The sequence below is a fragment of the Adiantum capillus-veneris genome, chromosome 3 (assembly GCF_014529385.1).
Source record: "Adiantum capillus-veneris isolate H3 chromosome 3, ASM1452938v2, whole genome shotgun sequence".
Lineage (NCBI taxonomy): Eukaryota > Viridiplantae > Streptophyta > Polypodiopsida > Polypodiales > Pteridaceae > Adiantum > Adiantum capillus-veneris.
In genome coordinates, this window is record NC_140933.1 from 152,602,291 (window position 1) to 152,626,857 (window position 24,567).

Genomic DNA, 24,567 nt, shown 5'->3' on the forward strand with positions numbered 1-24,567 from the left:
AAAATATATTCAAATTAGTAGCCTACATTTTCATTCTTAGACCTGATTATCTTCTTAGCTTATGGTGCCCTATTTTGTGAAGCAATGTATGTAATTTGTGAGGATGTGAGGGTATCTTTCATTGGTTTAAATTTACATCATGGTAAGCTCAAAAGTCTAGGAGCTATAAAACCTTCCCAAAAAATTTGTTTTTCGAGATTCTTTCTTACAACACAAATACTTTTTCATTCAAAGCCTAGCAAAGGACAACCATTTTGTGAAGTAGCTCTTTGAATGTCAAAAGCAAAATAGTCAAAATGGAGAAAGTCATACTCAAAGCAATTCCAATATTGAAAATCAAATTTTGAAAGTTATTCAATGGTTGAAACTTAATTTAATGCTCTAGAAATTTTTTCTTGTTTGCAATGGATTGGAGAGAGGAGAAGATTGAAAAGTCGACATTATAAGCACCATGTAGAATCATGTTGCATAGAAAAGTTATAAATGTGATGCATGAATTTAAAGCCATGAGAAATGTGACTTTAGTCTCATGAATTACCTTCTATATCATTTTTGCCATATCCAAGTGTATGTGCAAAGGGCATATCCATAGATAGCGACATAAAACCTTGGGAGCTTGTTCTATCCCCACTCAAGGAGCAAATCAACATTTTGAGACATGCGTATAAAGATTCACATCAATGGGGGACACAGTCAATACTTACACATGTTTATACAGCGATGTAGACATGTAAGATTCAAGAAATGGGCATTGTTAGTTGAGTATAGATGTACTCTTTCACTGTTGAAGGGTACTGACTTCAAAATTTTATAAAGGTTGATAAGGATGTTGTTACCTTGCCGGATCTTTCACCTCGTGAAAGTGACTAGTCTTGCATAATTTATTTTTCAACTATGCTTTTCACCTAAATGGTCCCGGTTAGCTTTTCACTTGAAATGCAAATTCATGTATAAAATTGATACTAAGTAAGCTTCACCACCATCATCTTTCAAGCACCAATTTAGTTAAATGGACAAATATATGCATCTTTTTAATACCAGTTAAAAGAGGTTCAAAACAATCTAAGAGTATTGACTTATCCGCCGATAAGCACATCATTTCATTAAGAATACTAAGAATAGGCATAAAGCTCCACATGATCACAATCAATTAGGTCCCACACTAAAAATTTCATGGCATAATGACAACCATTGAACAAAAAAAGCAAGGGTGGAAAGTGTCCTCTTTAAGCTCTATTTGGGCAATTGTGTATGCTAGAATTCTCTACTTGTAAGGCATGTGTGGCAATGCATTGCTTGCCACTCCTTTACTGCGTATGCCAGATTCTGTGTGACTCTACATTCCTATATGCCTCTAACACGCAAAACATGAAGTCAAACAGTGCAATTGAGAATAAGCATATAAACCTTCAAAAGGTCAATTGCACAAATCAGACATTCAACACAAAGAAAACAAAATAACGAAGCAAGGCTAGTTCCCGGCAAGAAACTCCGAATAGCAATCTGGTCTTGCCAAATGGCAAAATCCGGTGATTGCATCTAAAGAAACAGCTCAAGGTCGTGTTTTCCCTGGCTGCTTTGTCTCAACCATTTTGGACATATCCTGCAAAAAACAAACAACTAATTGCACAATCAACAAGAAGTAATCTAGACCTTGGGTGGAAAGATCTATGTCTTTTGTGAAGTTTGACTAAAAAAAGAAGCTGATTCAAAAGCTATAACTCTGCAAACCCCTTAATGTAAGCTTGGGCCAGAGAGGGGTTGTAAACATGTGTCAACATAGCATTGGCATGAGAATCGAGTCACCATACAACTAGATTTTACACTATTTGCATTATCGAAAGGCTGTGGGCACAAGGACCCTCGACTCTTTTCAAGCCCTCAAAAGTCGCAAAAGCACAGTGGCATGACCAAAGCATGGTCCTTGTGTTGGTATGCGCAAAATCCCAGCTCCAGAAATCTCCAATTCAATTTCCGATTCCAATGCAGGAAGTAGATTCTCTGTCCCAAGCCAAGTAGTGTATCAAAAACACAAGAAGCCTGGAATGGTAATGCATTCTCAACGGGTGCCTACAAGCTTCAACGCTGAAAACCTTTTGGGGCACCTTGCAAGTGCAGGCGGGCACTCCACCATTCGTGCAATATGCATAGAGAACCCGTCAATGGCCGCTGTGGAAACTTGGTCAAGAAGAAACAATGTAACTACTACAGGGTCTTATGCAGAGGAGCTCTATTCACAAGGAGCATTGAACCTCAAAGAAGATATCGAGAGCACTGTTCATATGTGGACTAGAAAGCTGCCGAATTAAAAAAGAGACACCGAAAAACCAAGAAAGTTGCTACCACATGGATAGCTTTAAAGCGTAACTCATTGGGTACACTTGGACACCTTAGGTGTTGAATATGGCTCAAAACCTTCTTCTAAACTCAAGGTAACAATGCATATCAGCTTTCCATTGACATGCTAAGAATTTCGGGCAAGAAAACACCATCATGTATTACATGAAAGGAGGAGAAATTGCTAGATCATTGTAAGTCTGCCAGTGTTAAAGCCAAAATGATAACTTTCCTCAAGATATTTTAATGTGTAGTGACACCTTTGTGATCTCAACCACGAGGAAACAAATCGTCTCTCTCATAAATTAGCACACTCGCCAGCCCCGTAGCCCGAGAAGGAATCCAAGCTTGCTTTCTTTCCTGAAATTACAAATGAAGGAATTGTCATTGATAGCATGAACTGCTTGCCACTTGCTGAGCCCACTTGGGTAGATATTCTAAACGGTTACACATTAAAAAGGCTTGCATGAAGCAGGCCATATTCAGCATAAACTACCCTTTGGAAGAGATTAAATTTCTCCACTTCAACTGCTCTTGAGAACCCAAAAAGAAAAACTCTCTCTCCTGTACAGTCGCTCAATTGTGACAGCCAATGTAACTTGTAAGGCCAACCATGCAAAATATCTCACAAGTAATCACCACAAGAGCACCTTCCATTCACGAAGTGGTGAAAGCGATATACATCTCGAATAACAACTTCTCTATCAACCATCTTGCTTATGGCTTTTGTGGCAGCATGACAATCTGGACATACTGGCAGATTTTTGAATACACAAATAGGTCCTCCTTCTGGAACATTAAGAAACCCAAATGCAATGGCTAGCATCTCACTGTGATGGCACACTAAACCATCTTCTGACCTTTTGTTCGTGTCATTCAAGACGCTCACTGTTTCCTTGAAAAAACCTGTTTTCTTTAACTCCTCATCAAAATGATGCAGTGTTTCATAAATATCTTTTGACTGTACATGAGATTGATCCCTTGTAACAAACTCATGCACAATATTCTCAACTTCGATCCAGCTACGGCCCGTTCTCTTCTGCACATTTTGCTCCATTTTTCTCCTCACTTCTGCAACATCTTTCCATCTCCCCTCGGCAGCGTAAAAATTAGACAATGCAATATAAGGTGCTTCGATCCGTGGATCTAAAGCCATTATTCTCTCTGCAGCCCACTTGCCCCGGATTGTATCATTACGGACCCTACATGCACCAGAATATGCAGTTAAAACCACGGTATCTGGTTCAATGGGCATCTTCTTCATAAGGTTTTCTGCCTCCTCAACTAGACCAGCCCGTCCAAAGAGGTCAATCATGCAGGCATAATGCTTCGAATTTGGTTCAATGCCATAATTTTTTTGCATTGAATCAAAGTACTCCTGTGCATCCTTTAGTGAACCTGAATGACTACATGCATATAAAACACTAATGTAGGTCACCTCATCTGGTTTTACCTCATCATGCAGCATTTGCTTAAAGAGCTCTAAAACCCTCATGTTGTCTCCATTCTGTGCGTAGGCATTAAGGATGGCGTTCCAAGTAATATGGCCCCGTGAACAAATCCTTGTGAAAGCAGCCCACGCATCAGCCAGTTGCCCACATTTTCCATACATGCTAACAATGGTTGTTGCGAGGACATTATCAAATTCAAACCCATTTTCAGGCACTAGCATGTGTATCTTCCTGCCCCTTGTCGTAGCACCAAGCAATGAGCATGCTGAAAGAACATTAACTAAGGTAGCACAAGTTGGCTTGATACCCTTCTTCCACATTTGGCCATATAAATCAACAGCATCCTTTCCACGATCATGCTGTACGAAAGCGCATATCATGGCATTAAACGAAACTACATCATGCTGGCGTATCTCATGAAAGACTGTTTGCGCTTCATCCAAGGAGGCGCAACTACTATACATACTTAAAAGTGCTGTTTTAACGAGGTCTGAACAAAAATTTCCGCCTACAATATCTGCATGAATGCGCTTGCCATCCAGTAAGGCCTCTGGTGTTGAGCAGGCACGTAGAGCAGAGATAAATGTATTGCTCGAAGGCATCACCTTATTTTGTTGCATTTGGTGGTAGAGTTCAAGCGCTTCTTTTGGATGCGCATTATAGGCGTATGCTGCAATCATGGAGTTCCAAGAAGCGGCATCTTTGATATTAATTGCATCAAAAGCAGTCCTTGCAATCTCAGGTCTGCCACATTTCCCATACAGATTAACAATGGCTGTCAAGACAATAGCCCCTCCGTGAAACCCACATGCAATAATGCAAGCATGAATGCTCTTGCCTTGCGTAAGGCTTTCCTGGGCAGTGAATACTCCCAACATGGAGCTGTAGGTGAATTCATCTGCGCAGATGCCCTCCAGCTGCATTTGCCTGAAGAGTTGAAGAGCTGAACTGCATTGATCATGCTTGACACACGTAGTGATGATGATAGTCCACGAGTACACGTTCCTTTCATACATAACGGAAAATTCATTGAGAGCTTCATTGCAGGAGCCGCAGGCATTGTACATGTCAATAATAAAATTTGAGGTAAGGAGACGCTTGTTTGGGGCAGGCCCATTTCTGACAATGAGATCATGTATGATCCGGCCCTGTGCAATGTCTTGTGTGGTTGTGCACTCTTTGAGGAGAGTAAGGCAGTCTCGGGCGAGAGGAAGGCTCCTGCAGAGGGAAGAGTATTGCGCCAAGAAGACAGGCAAGGGGACGTGAAGGAAATTGCGAGCTTCCTTTCTGATGACAACGATTTCATGGCCTGCATACGCCCGCCTCATGCTCCATCGCGGTAGTTCGTTCGCTGAAGCTAGCGAGGCGCTTTCTGCGGGAAACGTTTTCTCATTTTCTCAGGTAATGTCCATATAATGGCGGCCCTAGGTCCATTATAACGAGTAATAAATCCACAACATACATTTTATGACGCACTCGAAAGGAGCATTAGTTAGAGTGATCGGTGATAAGCCACAAGTGATGTTAATAACAAGTGGATGCACCCAAGAAGCATAGCTCAGATGGTGAGACCTTCGCGATGTAACCCCAAGCTTGAGGGTTCAAGGCTCACGAGTTGCGTTCTCTTGGGTGTATTCTCCTCCCTATTGGGGGGGTGGTTCCCATGGTTGCCCCTCAAGGGTGTAATGTACAACAATTTACAGTTGTAAATACATGATATGTGCATAATTTCTTCCTACTACCTTTCCTGCGTTGATGGTGAAAAAAAAAACAAGTGGATGTAGGACGGATGCAAATTAGAGTAGATTGATTCATCAATTTCCCATGCATCTTCTCATGCTCCTAGACTCATATGGTCCATGGTGTTGACCTCATAAATATATGGCACATATATCATGTGCTGGGAGTTAGGATAAGTACCCATGGCTAGCGTTAGTTTCCAAGAGGTTTCCAAGGTTCACAAGGTGATCACTTAGTACTTCGGTTCACCTATTGTCTAACTTTACACTTAATTGTTCATCTAATTGTGCTTAATTCTTCATAGTTAGTTATGTCGTTGTCAGGAGTCTTGGTTCATTGTTGTTCTCTTGATCTTGATCTTGATCTGCATGGTCTCCTTCATGTTGATGTAGCCTCTTTATCTTCATAGTCGGAATATCTCCTTTTTCTTCTTCATGGTCGTAGCTTGACATGTCCTGAAATGTCCCTTGTGGTCAATGGATTTCCTCCCCTTGAGCTTGACCTAGGAGGTAGCTCATAGCAAAAGCACCTTGAATTGTGTGCACATGTCATGATAAGCATATCATACAAAGTGGGCAGAGCGACCATCATGGATGCGATTATGATCATGAGAAAGGTCTTACCGTTTATAGATACAATAGTCTAGTTCTCCTGTGTTTTCGAAGAGGAAAATACATGCCGAATGTGAAGTAACTCTTTGCCAATGGGAAGTACTAAACCAAAAAAGCATCGTAAGCATTTGTTTATAAAGGATGCAAGGTCACATCAATGCATACGAAGCAAAAAGTGAACACATCCTTCACTTGCAAAGGTATACGCATTTACAATAGTGAGAAACTCGACAAATCCAAGAGGCCTCGTAGATCTATTCAACGAGTCTTGAACTCAAGACCTATTACTCAACAAGGATTGAGATAAACCCAGTCTATCACACTAATGGGGTGAGAGGCACCGAGTCACTAAAGTTATCCTTCTACCATCCCCAACAACCCATTAATGTTTTGCGTAATCCATAACTCATGCAACATACAACAATTAGGATCTGGGATGTGTTGATTATCAAGCTAACTATGTTTTATGATAGCATGAGTGATACTTCATTGATTAAGTGAAATTTTCGTAGCAGCTCGTGATGAGGCTCATATTTCTTTTGGGGCGGCCGATTGGTGAGGTGATGGTGGGCTTGCAATGGAGATGGTGCAAGATAGAAACAGGGTGCATACACTACATGTGCAATTGTCTACTATGAAGCAGGAATAGCATAATGAGCAAAATAGGTTTTCTGATTGGAGAAGCCAAAGGCTAAAGCTCAGGAGCATATAAGTGCAACAAGGAGCAAGTTGCTTGACAAGTTGTCAGCTCCACAGTTGATAATAGTTGAGGCTTTTGTCATCTATTGAGGGGACTTGCTAAGAAGCATCGACAAGCGAGTAGATAGTAGAACAAGATGCAACTTTGTGAAATAGCGAGGAGCTACTGAAGCATGTTGGCACGATTGACGAGTGCAATGGTGGGCTAAGGACATCAATTTATCAACACCGCGTGGGGGTCTGGGAGATGTTGTGGGGAAAAAGAAGCCTGGTGTTGAGAGCTGTGAGCATATTAACAAGTTTTAGAATCTCGCTACAGCAAGGTGAGGATAGCTGAGTGGGATATTGCTGAACAAAACAAGATGATGCAAATGCTCATCTATCATATAGGTAAAATTGTCTCATTTTGCATCTTCAATAAATATAGAGAGCAAGAACATGCTATTGACGAGAGAGAAATCAATTTTGGTACAACCACCCAACACATGTTGTATCAACAAATGAAGAATCAGATGAGCATTGGAATTTTCAATGCAACTATGATACCATTGGACTTATCATAATTTGAAACGCTCAATGCAAGCATGGGAGGACACACTACTTTCTGCATGCTGCTGAAATCTTTCTATGGTTTGCTCCAGGCTTGCACTATGATCCATAGCTAGCTCTCACTTCCGGTTTATCTTATCTTTAATGATTGTGGAGATGGCTATGGAATGCAAGAGAGGGATGGAGAGAAGGGGGAAGGGGATGAGGAGCAGACACATAGTAGGTCTTTGGTGGAGCTATTGAGAATAATCATTCTCGCTCCTTATTGACATTATGAACATAGAATGTAAAGGATGGGCGGGCGCCCGCCGGCCATAGCCACCGACCACTTGGCCTAAAACCTAACAATCTCCCACTTGAAGGCCAAAGTGGCCCAAGTGGCTAAAGAATGTAGGGGCTATTATGTACAACTATACAAGACGTGAAGCATGATTGTAGCTTCACCCTACGTCCATCATCTCTATGCCATGTGCAAACCGCTCTGATGCTAGGCTCGTCGTTAGAGCATTCACTGGGTTTTCATTCGTGTGAACTTTGACTAACTCAATGCGTTTGCTAGCCAAAATATCCCGTACCACATGATACCTGACCTCTATGTGTTTCAACTTAGAGTGAAACATGGGGTTCTTTGCTAACGCAATCACACTCTGACTGTCACAATGTAGCATTGGAGTCTGGTGTATACCAAGGTCTCCCACTAGACAAGATAACTACACAGCTTCCTTATTGGAACTAGAAAGTGCAACATACTCTGCCTCAGTGGTGGAAGACGAAGTGCAATGTTGGATACATGATCTCCAAGAAACTGCCGCTCCAACAAACAAGAAAACATAATCCGAGTCAGTGTATCTAACTATGGATGCATCACTGTTCTCAAAGGGTGAGCACTTGCTAGTTGAGCCCTTGATGTATCTTAGATGTGCTTCACTGCTTCCCAATGCTTTCTGCCTAGATTTTCCATAAACCTACTGACCACTCCCACTACATATGCAATGTCTGGCCATGTGCTAACCATGGCGAACATGAGACTGCCAATTGCCAAGGAATACGGCACCTTTGCCATGTCTTCCTTTTCAACATCCGATTTGGGACAATCATGCTTGCTAATTTTTTTGTATGCATCCATTGGGGTACTCAATGCTTTCCCCCCTTGCATATTAAATCATTGCAAGACCTTGTGAATATACTCTTCTTGTGAAAGTTCAAGTATACCACGTTTGTGATCTCTCTTGATATGCATACCAAGAAAGTGATGTGCATCACCCAAATCTTTCATAGCAAACTGGTTGCTTAAGGCATCCTTGAGAAGTGCAATCTCATCTTTTGACTTCTCAGCTATGAGCATATCATCCACGTACAAAATTACAATGATGAGGGAACCATCATTCAACCTCCTTGTGTATAAGTAGTGATCCTCTTGGCTCCGTACGTAACCCTGGGACTGAATGTACTTATCAAACTTGATGTACCATTACCATGAGCCTTGCTTTAATCCATACAAAGATTTCTTGAGTCTACACACCAGTTCTATCCGTGTTGGCTTCTCGCTTTATTGCAAAATTTTCTGGTTGTTTCATGTAGACATCCTCTTCAAGATCCCTATGAAGAAACGTTGTTTTCACATCCATTTGGACCAATTCCATGTACTCAATGGCTACTAGACCAAGCATAAGATACAATATAGTCATCTTGACCACTGGAGAAAATATTTCATCAAAATCCACGCCTTTTGTTTGCTTGAACCCTTTAGCAACCAATCTTGCCTTATTCTTAGGCTGGGGATCATCTGTTGTGTACTACTTCTTGTACACCCATTTGCATGGAAATGCATGTTTACCCGTTGGTAACTCTGTCAATTCCCAAGTTTCATTGGCCAAACTCGAGTTATACTCAGATTGCATAGCCTACTCCCACTTCATGCTATCGTCCATTTGAATGGCCTCTTTGTAGCAGGTGGGTTCATCGCAGTCAGTGACTAGCAAGTAGTCCAATCCTGGCTCAAAACACTCAGGTGCACGAGATGTACGAGTGGATCTCCGAAGTGCCTGCTAACTGCTGGATTTCTCTCTCTCTGGAGCAACACGTGTGTGTGTGTGTGTATGTGTGTGCTAGTGGAAGGTGCATCACTAGCACCTCCAACATTTGGTGTAACTGGTGGTTAGGAAACATCCGCAAACCGTGGTCTGCAATACTCAATGTCTTTCACTAGCTTCGTATGCATCTTAGACTCGCTGAATATCACCTTGAGCTTCGTATAACCTTCTCAGATTCTGGGTTCCAAAGATGATATCCCATCTCTCCGTCCACACCATATCCAATGAAGATGCACTGGTGTGATTTGGGGTCTAGCTTTTGTCTAAGTTCTTTTGGCACATGTGAGAATGCCTCACATCCAAATACACGTAATCTATCATAATTGGACTCTTTGTCCATCCACATCTCCTGCAGAACCTTGTACTTAAGTGGTGTACTAGGTGATCAATTGATCAAGTAAGCAGTCATTGTAACAGCTTCTCCCCAAAATTCTTGAGGTAAGTTGGTCGTAGACAACATAGAAGTGACATGTTCTTGAATGGTTCTATTCATCCTCTCAACCACATCATTTTGGGTGGGTGTATAAGGCGTGGTAAACTATCTTCTAATGCCTTGTTTATTGCAAAAGTCCTTGAACTCAGAGGAGATGTACTTGCCTCCATTGTCACTTCGCAAAGCTTTAAGCTTTCTACCCAATTGGTTCTCTACCAATGCTAAGAACTTCTGAAAGACACTAAAGACATCGCTCTTCTGCTTCAAGAGATAAGCCCACACCTTTTTAGTAGAGTCATCTATGAATGTTAGGAAGTATAATTCTCTTCCTAGAGACTTTACTAGCATATGTCTGCACAAGTCGCTATGAACGAGATCTAGAGGACTCCCTAACTCCTTGTCCAAAGGCATTGATGTCAACCTAGTTTGTTTGCCATAGATACAATGCTCACATACAGAGAAGTTAGATTAATCTAACACAGGGATATAACCAAAAACCTACAAGACTTTCATTCCCTTCTGACTCATATGACCTAACCGGCTATGCCACAACTCTGTAGATGGCAGCTCGGCTACACAAATAGAATTCTTTTTCATGGAAGAGACATAAAGTGAGTATTATGAGCCATACTTCTTGCCTTTAAGCATGACTAGATTTCCCTTCTTGATAATCCAAGAGCCATGATCAAATATGGTAGTATAACCCAAATCATCCAGCTGTCCAACTGACATCAAACTCTTTGTCAATTTGGGTACATGTCTGACATTATGCAACATAAACTTAGTGCCATTACGCATAGAAAACTTGATGTTGCCCACACCGCATATATTAAGCTCATAAGAGTTGCCTAGCTTCACTGTGCCATGCGTGGTAGTGTATGTAGAAAACCACTCCTTGTGAGGAGTCGCGTGAAAGCTAGCACATGAGTCCACAATCCAATTCTGTGCATAACACTCGGCAAGAGCTAACAATGCATCATGACTCAAATCCGATGTGAAAATCAACACATCATTTAACATGTCAAAAACTGTCTCAATGGTTGGAGACTCTATCACATTAAGCTCTTCAATCTTCACACTGCTTTTAGGTTTGTCAAACTTCGCTTTCTCTTTGCCCTTATCACGCTGCATTGTGCGACAATCTTTCTTCAAGTGTCCCTTTTTATGGCAATAGTAACACTCAACATTTTGCATGTCTTTGCCACGACTCTTTCTACAACCTTGCCTGCGATTCAGAGAACGATCGTGGCTACAACCACGCTGCCTTTGCATGTCACGATTGCCACTAGTCACATACGCACCACCATGCCTACTCGTATCAAGAGATTGACGTTGAATCTCCTCAGTGAGCAATGCACTAGCAACATTGCTGAAAAATAGCTTGCCATTAGGTGCAGAATTGCTTATGGCTGTGTTGAAGGTATCCCATGATGATGGTAGCAAACATAGCAAGAAAATGGCCTTCATTTCATCACCGAAATTGAGACCTTTTGAAGTAATCTGTGAAAATATGTTATTGAACTCGTTCAAATGAGAACTAACATTAATGGCCTCTTTCATATTCATGCGCATAAGCTTCTTCATCAAGAAAACCTTGTTTGGGACATTGTTGCCATCTCATGATACACATAGAGCATCCCATAAATCTTTGGCATCGATTATGGTAAAGTAAATGGATTCACCAAGGTGCAAGCAAATGGTCACCATAACACGTTCATTCAAGTCTTCCTACTGTTCATCAGTGTACGCATTCTCTCTTCTTTCACACAAGGGTGCTATCAAGCCTTTGTTGATCAAAACATCGTGCATACGCTACCACCAAATAGCAAAGTTTCTGCCATCAAATTTTTTGATGTACTACTATTTTCTTTCGGAAGCACTACTCGCAATCATGACTCAAGAGGATGTAGCCAAAAACTTTATGGCAAATTGCATGGGATAATTTCTATAGAGTTTCCCCTAGAACATGAGCGAAAACTCAAACCAAAAGTAGTAAAGTCACTGTGTAAGAACAACTAGAAGTGCCAAGAACGCATAAAATGGACTCGTGAGAAAATCCGGTAGTCTCCTTTGTACGAGGAGCAAACTCTCAAACCCGACAGTACAAATGTAAGCGCATAAACTACTCAAAACAACCGTTGGGCATAAATGCTCAAAACCACTTTGTGTGATCACCAACTCGGCGTCAAAAGCACAAGAAACCGCCCCAGATACATATCCTATGGCGAGGGTACCATAAGAGGGGAACTCCAGCTACCTGCATCACCGAAGGTATCTCAACATTTGAGAATACACCAACTCAAAGAAGACCTCACAGAACAACCCTCCAAAGGCTAAATCAGACAGAAAACAACTAGCCACAATCTCAGAAAGGGCTCTTTCGGTCCGAGTCTCAAAAGCAGCCGGAAAAACTGCCAACACACACACACACACACACACACACACACACAGAGCCGCTCAATATCACTCCCTCACACAAAGCACCGTCGATCCGGGGGGCACACACATCCACATTGTCGGCACCGTGGGGAAACACAAGAGCATGAGAAAGAGAAAGGGGGAAGGGGAAACGACAACAAAAGAGGGCAATAGTGGCTTGATTATACTTCAAGAGGCATGTAAAAAGCTTGTAATGCCATCACAATGGTCATTTTCAAAAAAAATTACAAAGGGGTTGACAGGCACACTCCTCTGTAAAAAAACACTTTACAGGCTTCAAACGGCACCAAAAAAGCCCCCATTCAATTAAAAAGAATGACTTTTATAGTGGGGGGTCTTCATCGTTGGAACTGCCCTCTAATTGATCCACTTGTCATCTCAATTTGGCATTTTTAGGAAGGGGGGAGCCGCCTTGCATCTGCTCTCTTTGGCTTGTGCTTGAGAGGGGGTGCACTAGCAATGTTGCTAGTGCCCCTTGGCATTTTATTATTTATTATTTTTATTTTCCTTATTTTCAACCCTTGGGAAGCTTAGCCTTGCACTGCTCTTTTGCCCCTTGTCCCAGCTAATTGGACTGCTCCTTTGATGGGCCTTTGACCATCTCCCACCCTTGAACTTCTTCATCCGGCCCTCTGAATTGCTCCTAGCTTGCCCACTCTCCTTTGCACCCTTCAGTGTTTCCTTCTACTCACTTTAGAGCCTTTGAGCTCTCTCTCTCTCTCTCTCTCTCTCTCTCTCTCTCTCTCTCTCTCTCTCTCTCTCTCTCTCTCTCTCTCTCTCTCTCTCTCTCTTTGCATGGGACTCATCCCCTCCTCCCGAGCACTAGCAAGGTTGCTAGTGGGTGGGGGGGGGGGGGGGGGGGGAGGGGGGGCTTTGTCTTCAAAAAATTGGGAGGGACTCACGCACGTGGGAATCCGACCCTTGCGGGCACCATGCCATGTCACCAGACTGATGCCTAGTGCCGCCATCGCGACAACCCGGAGTGCCACCGACTGCGTCCAACAGTGCCAAAACTACCGTCGCCTCCACCCAGTGCGCCACTGCGCAACGCCACATGGTGACCACCATTAGCCATGCAAGGAGAGGCTCTCTCTCTCCCTTGTACACTTCTAGAAAGGGCCACAATCTCAGGTATATAGCCTGTTGTTTGGCCTTGAAGCTTCACATATGGGATTACCTACGCCGCCACATGGCACTGCCAGAGGGATTCATCCCTTTTGAACTCCAAGCCTCCCTAAAAAATCCCAAAAAAATTATTTCCCCCATCGTAACTCTAGAGCTCTGCCATTTACTACCCCCATATCTGATGGTCAAGCTTTGACATTCTAGTGAGAGCCCTCATTGCCAACTTTAACTCGTCTGGCCTTTATCACCGTTTGATTCTTCCAAGGTTGTAAATTGAGGCTATCCAAATTGCCAAAAACCAAGCTGGCACCAGGACGTCGGGAACAAATTCCGGCTTCAACCTGCAATATCCCTCTGGTCTGGACTCCGATTGAGGTACCATCAATCCCCGCTGACTCCGTTTGATTCAGATGGCATGACTCCCCGTGCGGTCAACCCGGCCCATAACTGGCCCTCGAAAAATCTTTTGATGGTCATAACTTGCTTTGTAGAGCTTTGATTCGTGATATGAAAGGATATGCATGCTCCATAATTCAAGCACTATGCGTCTATCCACTGACATCTGCTCTGGCCTGTCCCCAGCTGCCCTATTCGTCAGGGATTTGCTAGACCTTCCAACTTCAAATTGCAATATCTTCCACATCGTGGCTCCTTTTGACAAGTCGTCTGGATCGACTTCTAGAGCACATTGAACCCCTCATTCTAGAGCATTGACTTGGCACTTTGAGCACCTTTACTTGCTATCCCAATTGAACCAATCTTGGAGCCTTTTTGGCCTAAAAAGCCGCATCAGGATACATTTCCTCTACCTTTTGGCTACCCAGGACCTTGATACCTGCTTAAACCCCTTGCCCTACACTTGTGCACACCTCTAGAAGTGCTTAACACTACTTCTGGCTTCGACGAACTTTGTATGTACCAACGTAGTACAATAGGCAGTTTTTGCAACTCAATGTACATGAGTGACCGCGCTCAAATAGGCACCAGGAATTGTTGCATGTAGTAAAAAGTATCCCTGCGGGCGGGGATACCTTCTCTCAAAAGAGCTCAATAGCACTAGGTGTGCTCACACAAACATGCATCTATCAACACATCTTTCCGCAGAGAAACTGCTTTTCAAAAATGACTACTAAAATTGCCTGAAAGGTGCTACGCGTGTAAGTGTCTGGAAAACTGGAGAAACTGTGTGTAAACGTGCTCAAAATCCCCTTGTAACCTACGTGTGGTGTCGATGTGAGAATTTCGATGCCAATTTCCACCGCCGGATGGAAACACGCTAGTGGAGTAGCCGCCAAGAGAGTCGTAGCTGAAAACCGTTTCGTAAAGTGTGATTGGTACGCTCGGTGTTGCTGTCGAGTCTCACTCCTCTATGGTAGAGGCACCTCACCCGTGCACGTCGCAAGCACAACTGTCCGCAAAAAAATCGGCGTCGCGGTTAGATTGTCAGAAATCCACTACGTAAGGAGAGGTCTCGTCGATGCCAAGTCACAAGCACGATATCAAAAAATCCGATGCGTCGTGCCGTCAAAGAATGCCAAAACCAATGCGATGTCAAGGACTAACTGAGAGCTAGTCGATCCGCTCTCGTCGATGTGGGTGCCGGTGCGGAGCGGCAAGTTGTTGATGCCGAGGCCACCTCTTGCCACTGGACGAGAGTCTTTGATGCCGAGATGAAGCCCCCCTCTCTCTCTCTCTCTCTCTCACACACACACACACACACACACACACTCTCTCAAAAGCTTGCTCTCTGTTTCACACTTGATGAGAAAAATTCTCTCTCTCTCTCATTCTTTCTCAGGCGTGTGTGTGAGTGGGGACCGGAGGTCGAAGGGTTGGGGTGTCGAGGGCTTGTGGGAACAGGGCCTTGCTCACAATGAAGTTTAAGTGAAATTTAAAAAAAAAACCATATTTTTGCAAACCTAACGAAAACCAAAATTGTCTGACGAGCGAGGTCGAGGAGGTGTGAGTGGATCTGCTACTGCTTTTCCCCACTTCCAAGCTCCTTGTTGCTGCTCACTAGTTTGTTCTGCGCTTGAATGCCCTGCTCACGACGCTCGATTGCAGATCCCAGCTCACAAGCTTGACTTGCTCTGTTCGACCACTGTGTGTGTCTCTCAAGCCATGCTTGGTCGTCCTTGCTCGATTTTTGGCTATTGTCCGTTAATTGCTTGGCTTTGCTTGCATAATGAGCCCGCACTGCTATTGCAAATGCCCGATTTGACTGCTCTTTAGGGCTTGTGAGAGCTGCCTTGGTCGACTTTGCCTTGCACTACCAAGCTCAATTCCATTTGCTTGTCCCGCTGTTCGACTTCATCTGCTCGGTGTTGTGTTCAATCTGGAGAGCTTCCTAGCTCCAAAAAAAATAAAATTCGACTCTTCTTTGTGCTAGCTGCACACGCAAGTAGGGGAGGGAAGCCAACCGCCTAAGCTTTGATACCACTATTAGAGATGGCTATGGAATGCAAGAAAGGGATGGAGAGAAGGGGGAAGGGGATGAGGAGCAGACACACAATAGGTCTTTAGTGGAGCTATTGAGAATAACCATTCTCACTCCTCATTGACATTATGAACATAGAATGTAAAGGATGGGTTGGTGCCCGCCAACCACAACCATCTACCACTTTGCCTAAAATCTAACAATGTCCATAGTACTGCTATCTATATCATTGCCCCCCAAGGTGAAATGATAGCTCTTCTCAACAATTGAAAGCATGACCTTGGCAAAAGAAAATAAATGATGCATAGCCTTGCAGAGAACTTCAAACTCACTTGATCGTCGGCAACAACTCCTCCATGACTACCTCAGTCTCATTTAAGCTGCACACGTGTTCAATGGAGAGCAAGCTTGCTTACTTTGAGCATGTGTTTGTGGTTGAAAGTAAAAGAGTTGTAGAAAATCTTCAATAATCCTCTATACAGACTATAGTGGTATAATCTAACTTACTAAACCTGTGAATGTAAGCATTAATGAAAACTAAATACTAGTGAGAACTACATTTTATGAGCTAGAAGAAATAGTTGATTCCATCTTTGTACAACCCTGTGCTTGGGATCTTGTACCACTCGAAAGGTCCATTGCCACATTTTCTTTGGGATGGGCTTTATAAAGGTCGATGAGTGCTTAAAGGATACAGGAGGAACTTGCGTTGGCTTTCAAGAAGAGGAGATGCTTCTGCTCAGGGTGAAAACAGGGAAGCCCTTTTTGAGTACACGTTGAAATTGAGAAATCAGAGAAAATGTGAAAGCACGTCCAAGGGATGAATACCAACAAGCTGGTGGGGATAGTCTTTTGCCAAATCATTATTTGTAGGTGACTCTACTACCGGGTCCTTGGAATATCTCCATTGACTCCATGAGGTGTAATCAGGACAAATCGTTAACTATGGTCACCAGACAAATCATTGAGCGAAGATATCAAGCTGCTATTTATGTCCTTTTATTGAGATTGCATAGGATTGGGAAAATGTACAAGCACACTGCACGCAAAAGGAATTGGCACCGCAACTAGCAATAGCTTGGATTGGAAAGCGCATCATGTCCAAAAGGAAATAACTCACAAACACATCACAAGGTATCACTTACAATGAGACAAATAAATTTCTCACGTGCTGCATGCTTCGAGCAAGGAGATGTAGGTAAAAAAAGAAAAACCCGAGGTATATTGGAAACGATGTCCGTAAGGGAAGCAGAGTAAGATCTTGATGAGTGAGGAGGGGGTGCTGAGAGTGCAAGCCTACTTGTAGCTTGTTGATGCAAATCCCCTTTTCCACTCTAGGTGTCTTTATTTCATAGGCCACATTTGACTGCTACTTCTCCATTGACACTCTTTCGAGCTCCATCTCCCCTTTTGCTCTTGCGTTGTTGCTCTCACCCATATGCATCTTGGTCGAGGGGAAAATTTGAAAAATCACGAACTGGGAAAGCAAGGTGAAGGTTGAGTGTTAGAAATAACAAGTGGTTCAAATTGTTGGTGGTAAAAAAAACCTGGTATTGTTGTCCTAAGCAATGAGCTAACATTGGGAGGTCAGAGCGCCTTGTCCATCCCTCATTCTTAGAGCGATAGCCATTGATTGTATTTGTGCCGGAGGTGGGCTTTGTAATTGATGTCAGTAAGCTGAGCATGTTCTTTTCTAAACTTGGAGTTTCTTCTAAACTGAATAACTTAAGGAACAAAGAAATTCCCAGATTGTTAATAGCAATGGTCATCAGTGAGGAGTCACACACATAACACAAAAAAGAGATGCACACCTTCCGACGTTTTGAAGAAGTTAACGTCTGTTGCAATTGGAATATAGAATGTAGACGGAGCCATGTTCATAAGCTTCAACAGCTTGGGTTGCTCAAAATTTGCAACCAACTAGGTATGTTAAAATGTCCCTACCAAGTAGGGTGCAGATGGGGCCGTATTAAAAAGCTTTAAAAGTACCAAATTGTGCTACTAAAATCAGCAACAAGTCAGTTGCGGTATAGTATCCATGGGGGTTGTCTCAAAACTCCATCAGATTATAACACATGAAGCATCTATGCGAGTGACTAAGCCATCTGTTTCGGCAACAACGAAAGTCTCCCTCTCTTTCATAAAATACACACACACACACACACACACACACACACACACACACAAGAGCAAATGTGCGCAAGAATAAGAGAAATGTTCATATCTAAGTAATAGCACCAAGAGTATCTATAGCGTGAGCACCACTCAAAGGGGTGAGGCAAACTTGGAAAGCTTCATGAATGGCACAATCTGCAGGTGCTACTTCCTTCTTTGTGGCATGTTCTTCTGAAGGTGTTGTAGTCCACATGATATATGGAGAGTAATGTACCCTAGAAGCCTTCAAATAATTGGGCTTGAGATCCTTGCATCAAGCAATAAGCAGAGGGGACCAAAAGGAAACTCTCAAATGCAACAAAGAGATTCTTTGTAGCTACAGTGACAACACATCGGCAAGAGAATGTTTGCGATTCAAGGCCGTGAATGAAGTTAGTTTTAGTACGGCCAAGGGGTTGGAGACTGTGCACTCGGTTGCTAATGGTAATTGAAGTGAGTCAAGTGGTCCTTGAGTGGTGTCAAGGTCATAGAAGCTCTGGAGCAGTAGTACTCGATAGAGGTACGAGTATTTTGAAGGTGGCCTTTTATTTCTTTCATAGCACATCTTACTTTCCGTTGCTATTCGTCTTAATAGTTCGTGTGTGGCTTGTTTTATTTAAGTGAGTGCAATCGATTGAAATTTTTTTGTCACAAGGAAGGCTACGTAAGAAATGAAATGGTCACACCAGTAGCAGAAGTTCACTCCTGCTACTGTAGGAGTCATGTGTTCATCAATCCACATGTGGTCTATGATGTTTCTATGTATTGTGGTTTTTTTCAGTTATTAATTGCTTGAAGTTTCTCAGAGTTGTAAATTATTACAATTGGTTAAATTTTGGGTTTTTTATGTTCAACATTGACGTTGAAATTTGCAGTCACTACTGCGCAAGTGTTTTGGACACTATCTCACAAAGTTTTGTGTAACTCTTCCAAGAGTGTATTTATGGGTAATAGTGGGTGTCTATAGAGTGACACAATTTGCATACTGTATTTTTTGTGGTTTATGTGGGCTGGCACAATTTCCAACAGTGGCATCACCACAATAGTTGTTTTTAAAATTTCAATGTGTTTGTTGAAGAGTATCGCAACTCCAACTTTTCTACCTGATGATAGGGTGTTGAAATTCCTAAAGTTTTGTGGAGTAATGCTCCTTGTTTCTTGGATGCAAAGCACGTGTGAGTGCATTAAAATGTGGTCATTGCTGAAATCACGATAGTGATTGTCGAATGAGGATGTGTTGATAGATTGGATAATGGTATTTTTTATTTTGTAAGGTGCCAAGTTTTTGTTTAGTGTGAGCCAAGGAGCGCTCTCATGTAATCAATTTATCTCTCGTGGTGTCTGTTTTAATTTGCTCGTGCTTTATTTCATTCAAAAGTTATAAGTAACATGGGTCTTTGATCCTTGATAACACGCTATAAACAAGTCCGTTATTTTTTATTTTTGATGTATCAAACTCTGACGTGTGTAACGTTAAGCCTTGAGACCTATGTATTGTGCATGCGGAAGCAAGTTAAATAGGGAATTATGTTCGAGTTATGTTGAACGCAGTTTTGCTCGTGTACACTGTCAGTAGCACTTTTGTAGTTTTAAAATTTGTAGCGCCACGGTTGTAGAAGCATGCTAGCCCTTGAACTAGTAGTAGCAACACATATGTTTTCCCTATTCTTGCATCGCCTGTCAAGAATAAATGAATAGTTTCTTCAGAATGCACATGCTTTCACAACATGATATCGTCAAAGAGATGTCTTTGCTCTTTGTTGAGTGTTCACTATGCATGGAAGAATTCTTGGCTAGGGATTGTCATGAACTTAAAGGGCATCGCAATTAGTTTTGCGGTCCTTTTTCCTTCTTTAAGTAAGGTTTTGTGTTTTGTCTCTAACCAAAGCAACAATATAGAAGCTTACAAAGTTGTCGCTGCTTGCATTCTTGCAAAAAATTTTGTGGATTGTGCCTTTGTTGAGTATATTCTCATTATAAGTTATGAGGCTTTCATATTGCACAACCGTATCTTTCCATGTGCATGTGCTTTTTCAAATTTTGTTTTCGTCATCGCGCCAGGGTAGGAAGAGTAAACACAGTTCACGACAGTGGTTATCAAGGTCTTTGTGTTTGTTATATTTCATGTAGCATATGATTCTTTGGGACAATAGTGGTTTACACGTGTGTTTGTATTGTTTATAGCACACTATAAATTTTGCTAGGCAAATATTGTGAAGGTTCGTTGAGCTTGTTCTGTGTTTGTCGATAATGTTCTTGCAAAAAAATGTATGTGCTATTCTTATCCAGTCTTTGCAAGACTTTTTTAGCTTTTAAGAAAAGAGAACGAGATTCAAGAGGGTTTGTGTTGATGAACACAAACTCTTAGGTCGTGCTATGAAGGGGTAAGGACAATGCAACATAGACAACTTGTTGGACTATCAATTGCTGATAGTTCAAGATAGTGTTTCCTATACGTCGTAACCTTTCTGTAGTTGTTGCGCTACTCACAACACACAAATAGAACTCTGTACTGATAGCAAAGATCAACGTTTTGTTGATTTTTGTCATGTAAGAAGCACAGTAACTTGCAGTGTCATAGGTGTTTAGAGTGTATTATATGTCTTGTTTGCATTCCATAACATGCTCACTTGAATGGCGAAATTGTTTGTGTAAATGTCACTCATTTTCCTTTTAATGATTGATGTTGGAGTGGTTACTTCTTTTTTAATGTCTTTGGCATATTTGTCTAAAGTACACGACGCCACGGTCTTGGTTGGCTGAAGAAAGTGCTTTCTTAGCTTGAAGCTGCAATTGCACCCCCGACTGCTTTCTCGTTGGCTCTACAAAAACGACAAGGTGGCTCACCCATTCCACCCACTCTACCAATAGGGCACTAAAAAACAAGACACTGTATGCTAACAATAGCCAAACCTGCTTACCATCCAACTCCATGTTGTGGGTGTTATCCAATTCTTCTTCTTTCAATTCAATTGCTATACCTGCAACCCGTCAACAAAACATGAACAAAAGAAATTGGTAGAATGCATGTGGTAGCTCACAATCATAGTTTATAAAATGTTATTTTAATTGCTACTTTCCCCGTCGTGTAGCAGGATAACATGAAAGGAGCATAGTCACACGTCACACCTTGCACTGGCCTAGTTTGAGGAACTAGCAGCCTTTTACTGTCATAGGAGTTTGTAAATTGATTGTTATTGCTTTTGGGCATTTGAGTGCCTTTCCCATACTAATTTAGTTTAACTTGTGTAACTCTCCCAGTTACTAGAAGTCAAATGTCTGGTTTTGAGGATGCAGTAGAGCACTTGGACGTTGTTGGAATGTTTCTACTATGAAATTGAGGTAACAACAATACACAACATAGAAATAAGCATAGGCATCAGCTAGCAAGCAAAGACACAATGGGTTACAAAAAAAGAAGAAGATATAGGACAGTTGAGCAAAGACAAAGCTAGACTGTCCAATTACTGAGAACAACTACCAACTCACCTTGGGATCTAGCAAGCTAGATATCAATGCTATGGGCATTAAAGTCTAGCTAAACCAAAAGAGGGGAGGTGGTTATGGATCATGAAGCAGGCATAAGAGATTTTAGTAGGAAACAAGCAGTGTGTAGCGTTTTTTTGGAGGGGCCATGCTCTTGATTGCTGAGAATTAGTTAGAAGAGCTATTATTATACTTACCTACAAGTTGTGCCCAAGTCCTTGCTTCAAACAACCTTCAAAAGGCACAACAAATTCTACAAGACATAAGGTAGAATGCATCACCTTACAGGAATCAGTTACAACAATTGCTTTATTATTTAGCCAAAGGTTTGTTCATGCGGCTTTTAGGTGCGAACAATCGCTTGTACTCTGTTTTCACAAACAATAGTCCTTTAGCAGCAACAAGGGTGCTCGAAGCCCACAAACCAGAAGTGTTTGCACCGTGGGCACAACACGATGCCAAAAGCCATTTGAATTTCTTTCTTCTGATGCTAATGGTGGCTACGAGTTTGTTGCTTCTATGGTTATTCGAGAGATACTTTACTATTCTTTACATACAAGATGAACACAAGCGCACATGTTGCTCTTCTAGCAAGGTTTAGGTGCATTTTGGTACAACAAGGGAGCACAAATTTGTGCCAATGACTCCTTGTGTTTGTCTAAGCAGCAAGGGTTCTCAAAAGCCCATCACTAGCTTGTGGTTACAAAACATGAGAATGGAAGACTTTCCATCGGATGCAGTCACTTGTGCTTGCATCTTGGAGAGGAACCGCTCTTATAAGTCAACAAAGACCTCCACAGATGAGCGTGTCAAGCTTGAGTTTACCCATCTCTTCTTGTGGGGTCATGGTTTAGTGGGGAGGACAACCCTATGCAAATTCCTCCTCAATCTTCATCAATAGAAGTCTAATTCAATATGGCGCCATTCCTGCGACCCCCGCACAATGATTAGGCATGGAGGCAAGACAAATCATGAGGTGCAAACTCAAGGGCTTGAAACTCACCATCTTTCTTTTAAGAAAGCCATCTATGATCTTGAAGGTCGGCAGGATTAACATGCTTTCCATCACCTCATCATCATCACCACTATCAACAACCTATTTATAGTGGTGTGCAAAGTCAATGGAGTTGGCTCTCTTCCTCACACTGCTCTTTAGCATGAATACTAATTACGGTTCATAGTGTCGCACTGGAAGCGTAAGTGCCCCTAAGCCTAAGGTATTACTAGTTGCCAATTACTTCAATTTCCTCAACCAATCTATGATCAGAATATTTATATGCAAAGCATAAATAAACTTTGGAGATGCTGATTTGGACATATTTGCAATAGACTTTAAGCAAGCAAAGCCAATTCTTCAAAAGTTACAACTATTTACCAAGGAGTTATTGGAAAAGAGGCCCAATATACCAAAGCTATGCTATGACCTATCATCTCACACTTTGCCATCTCCCATCTAAAATTTCCAGTGCCCACATTGACCATGGAGCAAGAGGCTGATCTCCTGTGCAGAAATTTACGACCTCTGCTCATGCTGTGAAGCACCAGGTACGAATACAATCTCAAACAATATTGTGGCTGCTAGATTCCAAGAGTTGCTAGACCATTCTCTGTGCCAGCTTTATAGAAGCATGACACAACCACCACAATTATTTGACATTATTAAAGAGACACTGGTAAAAAGATAATGGTGGCACTTGTTGAGCTCCACACCATAGGAGAAGTAATTTTCTTCCCTCATAACTTGTCGAGTGTTAATCAACATGGGTTGAATCTTGGATCAGACAACAAAGTTGTTCCAAAAAGCGCAACAAAACTATCTTGTTTGGATGATACTTTGATTATCGTTGATCCGTCTTGGCTCTGCAACGAAGGTGGTAGGGAACATTCTCGCTCCCACAATTTTGAAGACAACTCTCAAAGGACAAAAGGGCAGCTAAAAGCCATAATCAGTATGAACGAATGCCCAAAGGAGCGTGTCGAGTGGATCTTATTCTACATGCAAATTTTGGAGTTATGCTATATCATTAGTGATGAGTTGTCAAGGAATGCAGACAAAACAGAGTTCTTCTTCCCAGTCGTGGCCACAAACAAGCTAGAATGGCCCCCTAATTTCATTAAAGATGATGTCCCCAATATACAATTCTATGGAAGAAGGCTGAAATGCGAGGATATAGATAAGCAGTTGGGCCATCTGGAGTGTTTTCAAGGCTTCAAGTGGCACTCAAAAATGATTGTGATGTGAGCAACCGTGAAATCTGTAGAATGGGATTCTGCTAGAGCTCATTCGTGAGAGGTGGTACACAAGTAGTGGCAATCGTAGCAAGATATGTTATTGCAACGTTCAAGAGCTACATCGACAAGCAGTGCGGTAGCTGAATTAGCTATTGGAGAATATAATTACCCTAAATGGATCAACATACTATTGTGCTATCCCAAAGATTTGATACCTGCAAGAGATCTAAATTGTATAGTGAACCAAATCATGCATGATACGAAGACCTCCATCTTTGACATATGTCAATCAACATATGAAAGCATCCCTACAATGGAGCTAGAGGAATGGTTCCTCAAAGAAAGAGATGGTGCACGGATACTATGATATCATTGGCAGACAACAAGAATGTCATACCTAAACACGGCCTGGATGGTAGATTGGAAGGGAGGCCATGGTCATGTAGTCTAGTGGTGGAACTTCTAATTCCACAAGAGCTCAAAGGTTATGCAGAGAGCCAGATGTAAGCCATGTGCAAAATACAAGAGGAGTTCTTAAAGTCAGAAATGGAAAGAGGCATTCACTTGCTCACGCAATCATCTATGATAAGTGGTTCAAAAAGTGACCATGAAAGCAAAGCTGACTGCTTCATGAACAAATTCGAGATGGCCCATTTAAACTCGTCTGTGACATCATATGTTCAAAAATGGATGCAAGATTTGGACACTTGACACTATTTGTGAATGAAATTGGGAAGAATGTGCATGAGATGAAACAATGCTTGCACCAAATGGAGTTAAA

General features: G+C 42.1%; 1 protein-coding gene and 1 pseudogene across 1 annotated transcript; one reads left to right on the forward strand and one right to left on the reverse strand.

Moving 5' to 3' along the window:
- Positions 1–1,638: 1,638 nt before the first annotated feature.
- On the reverse strand, positions 1,639–5,197 carry LOC147461962 (pentatricopeptide repeat-containing protein At2g03880, mitochondrial-like). The gene has a single exon (XM_086509426.1). It carries the CDS (start codon positions 5,114–5,116, stop codon positions 2,963–2,965), a length of 2,154 nt encoding a protein of 717 aa, XP_086365552.1. The 5' UTR covers positions 5,117–5,197; the 3' UTR covers positions 1,639–2,962.
- Positions 5,198–23,238: 18,041 nt separating this feature from the next.
- On the forward strand, positions 23,239–24,324 carry LOC147461963 (uncharacterized; annotated as a pseudogene).
- Positions 24,325–24,567: the final 243 nt, after the last annotated feature.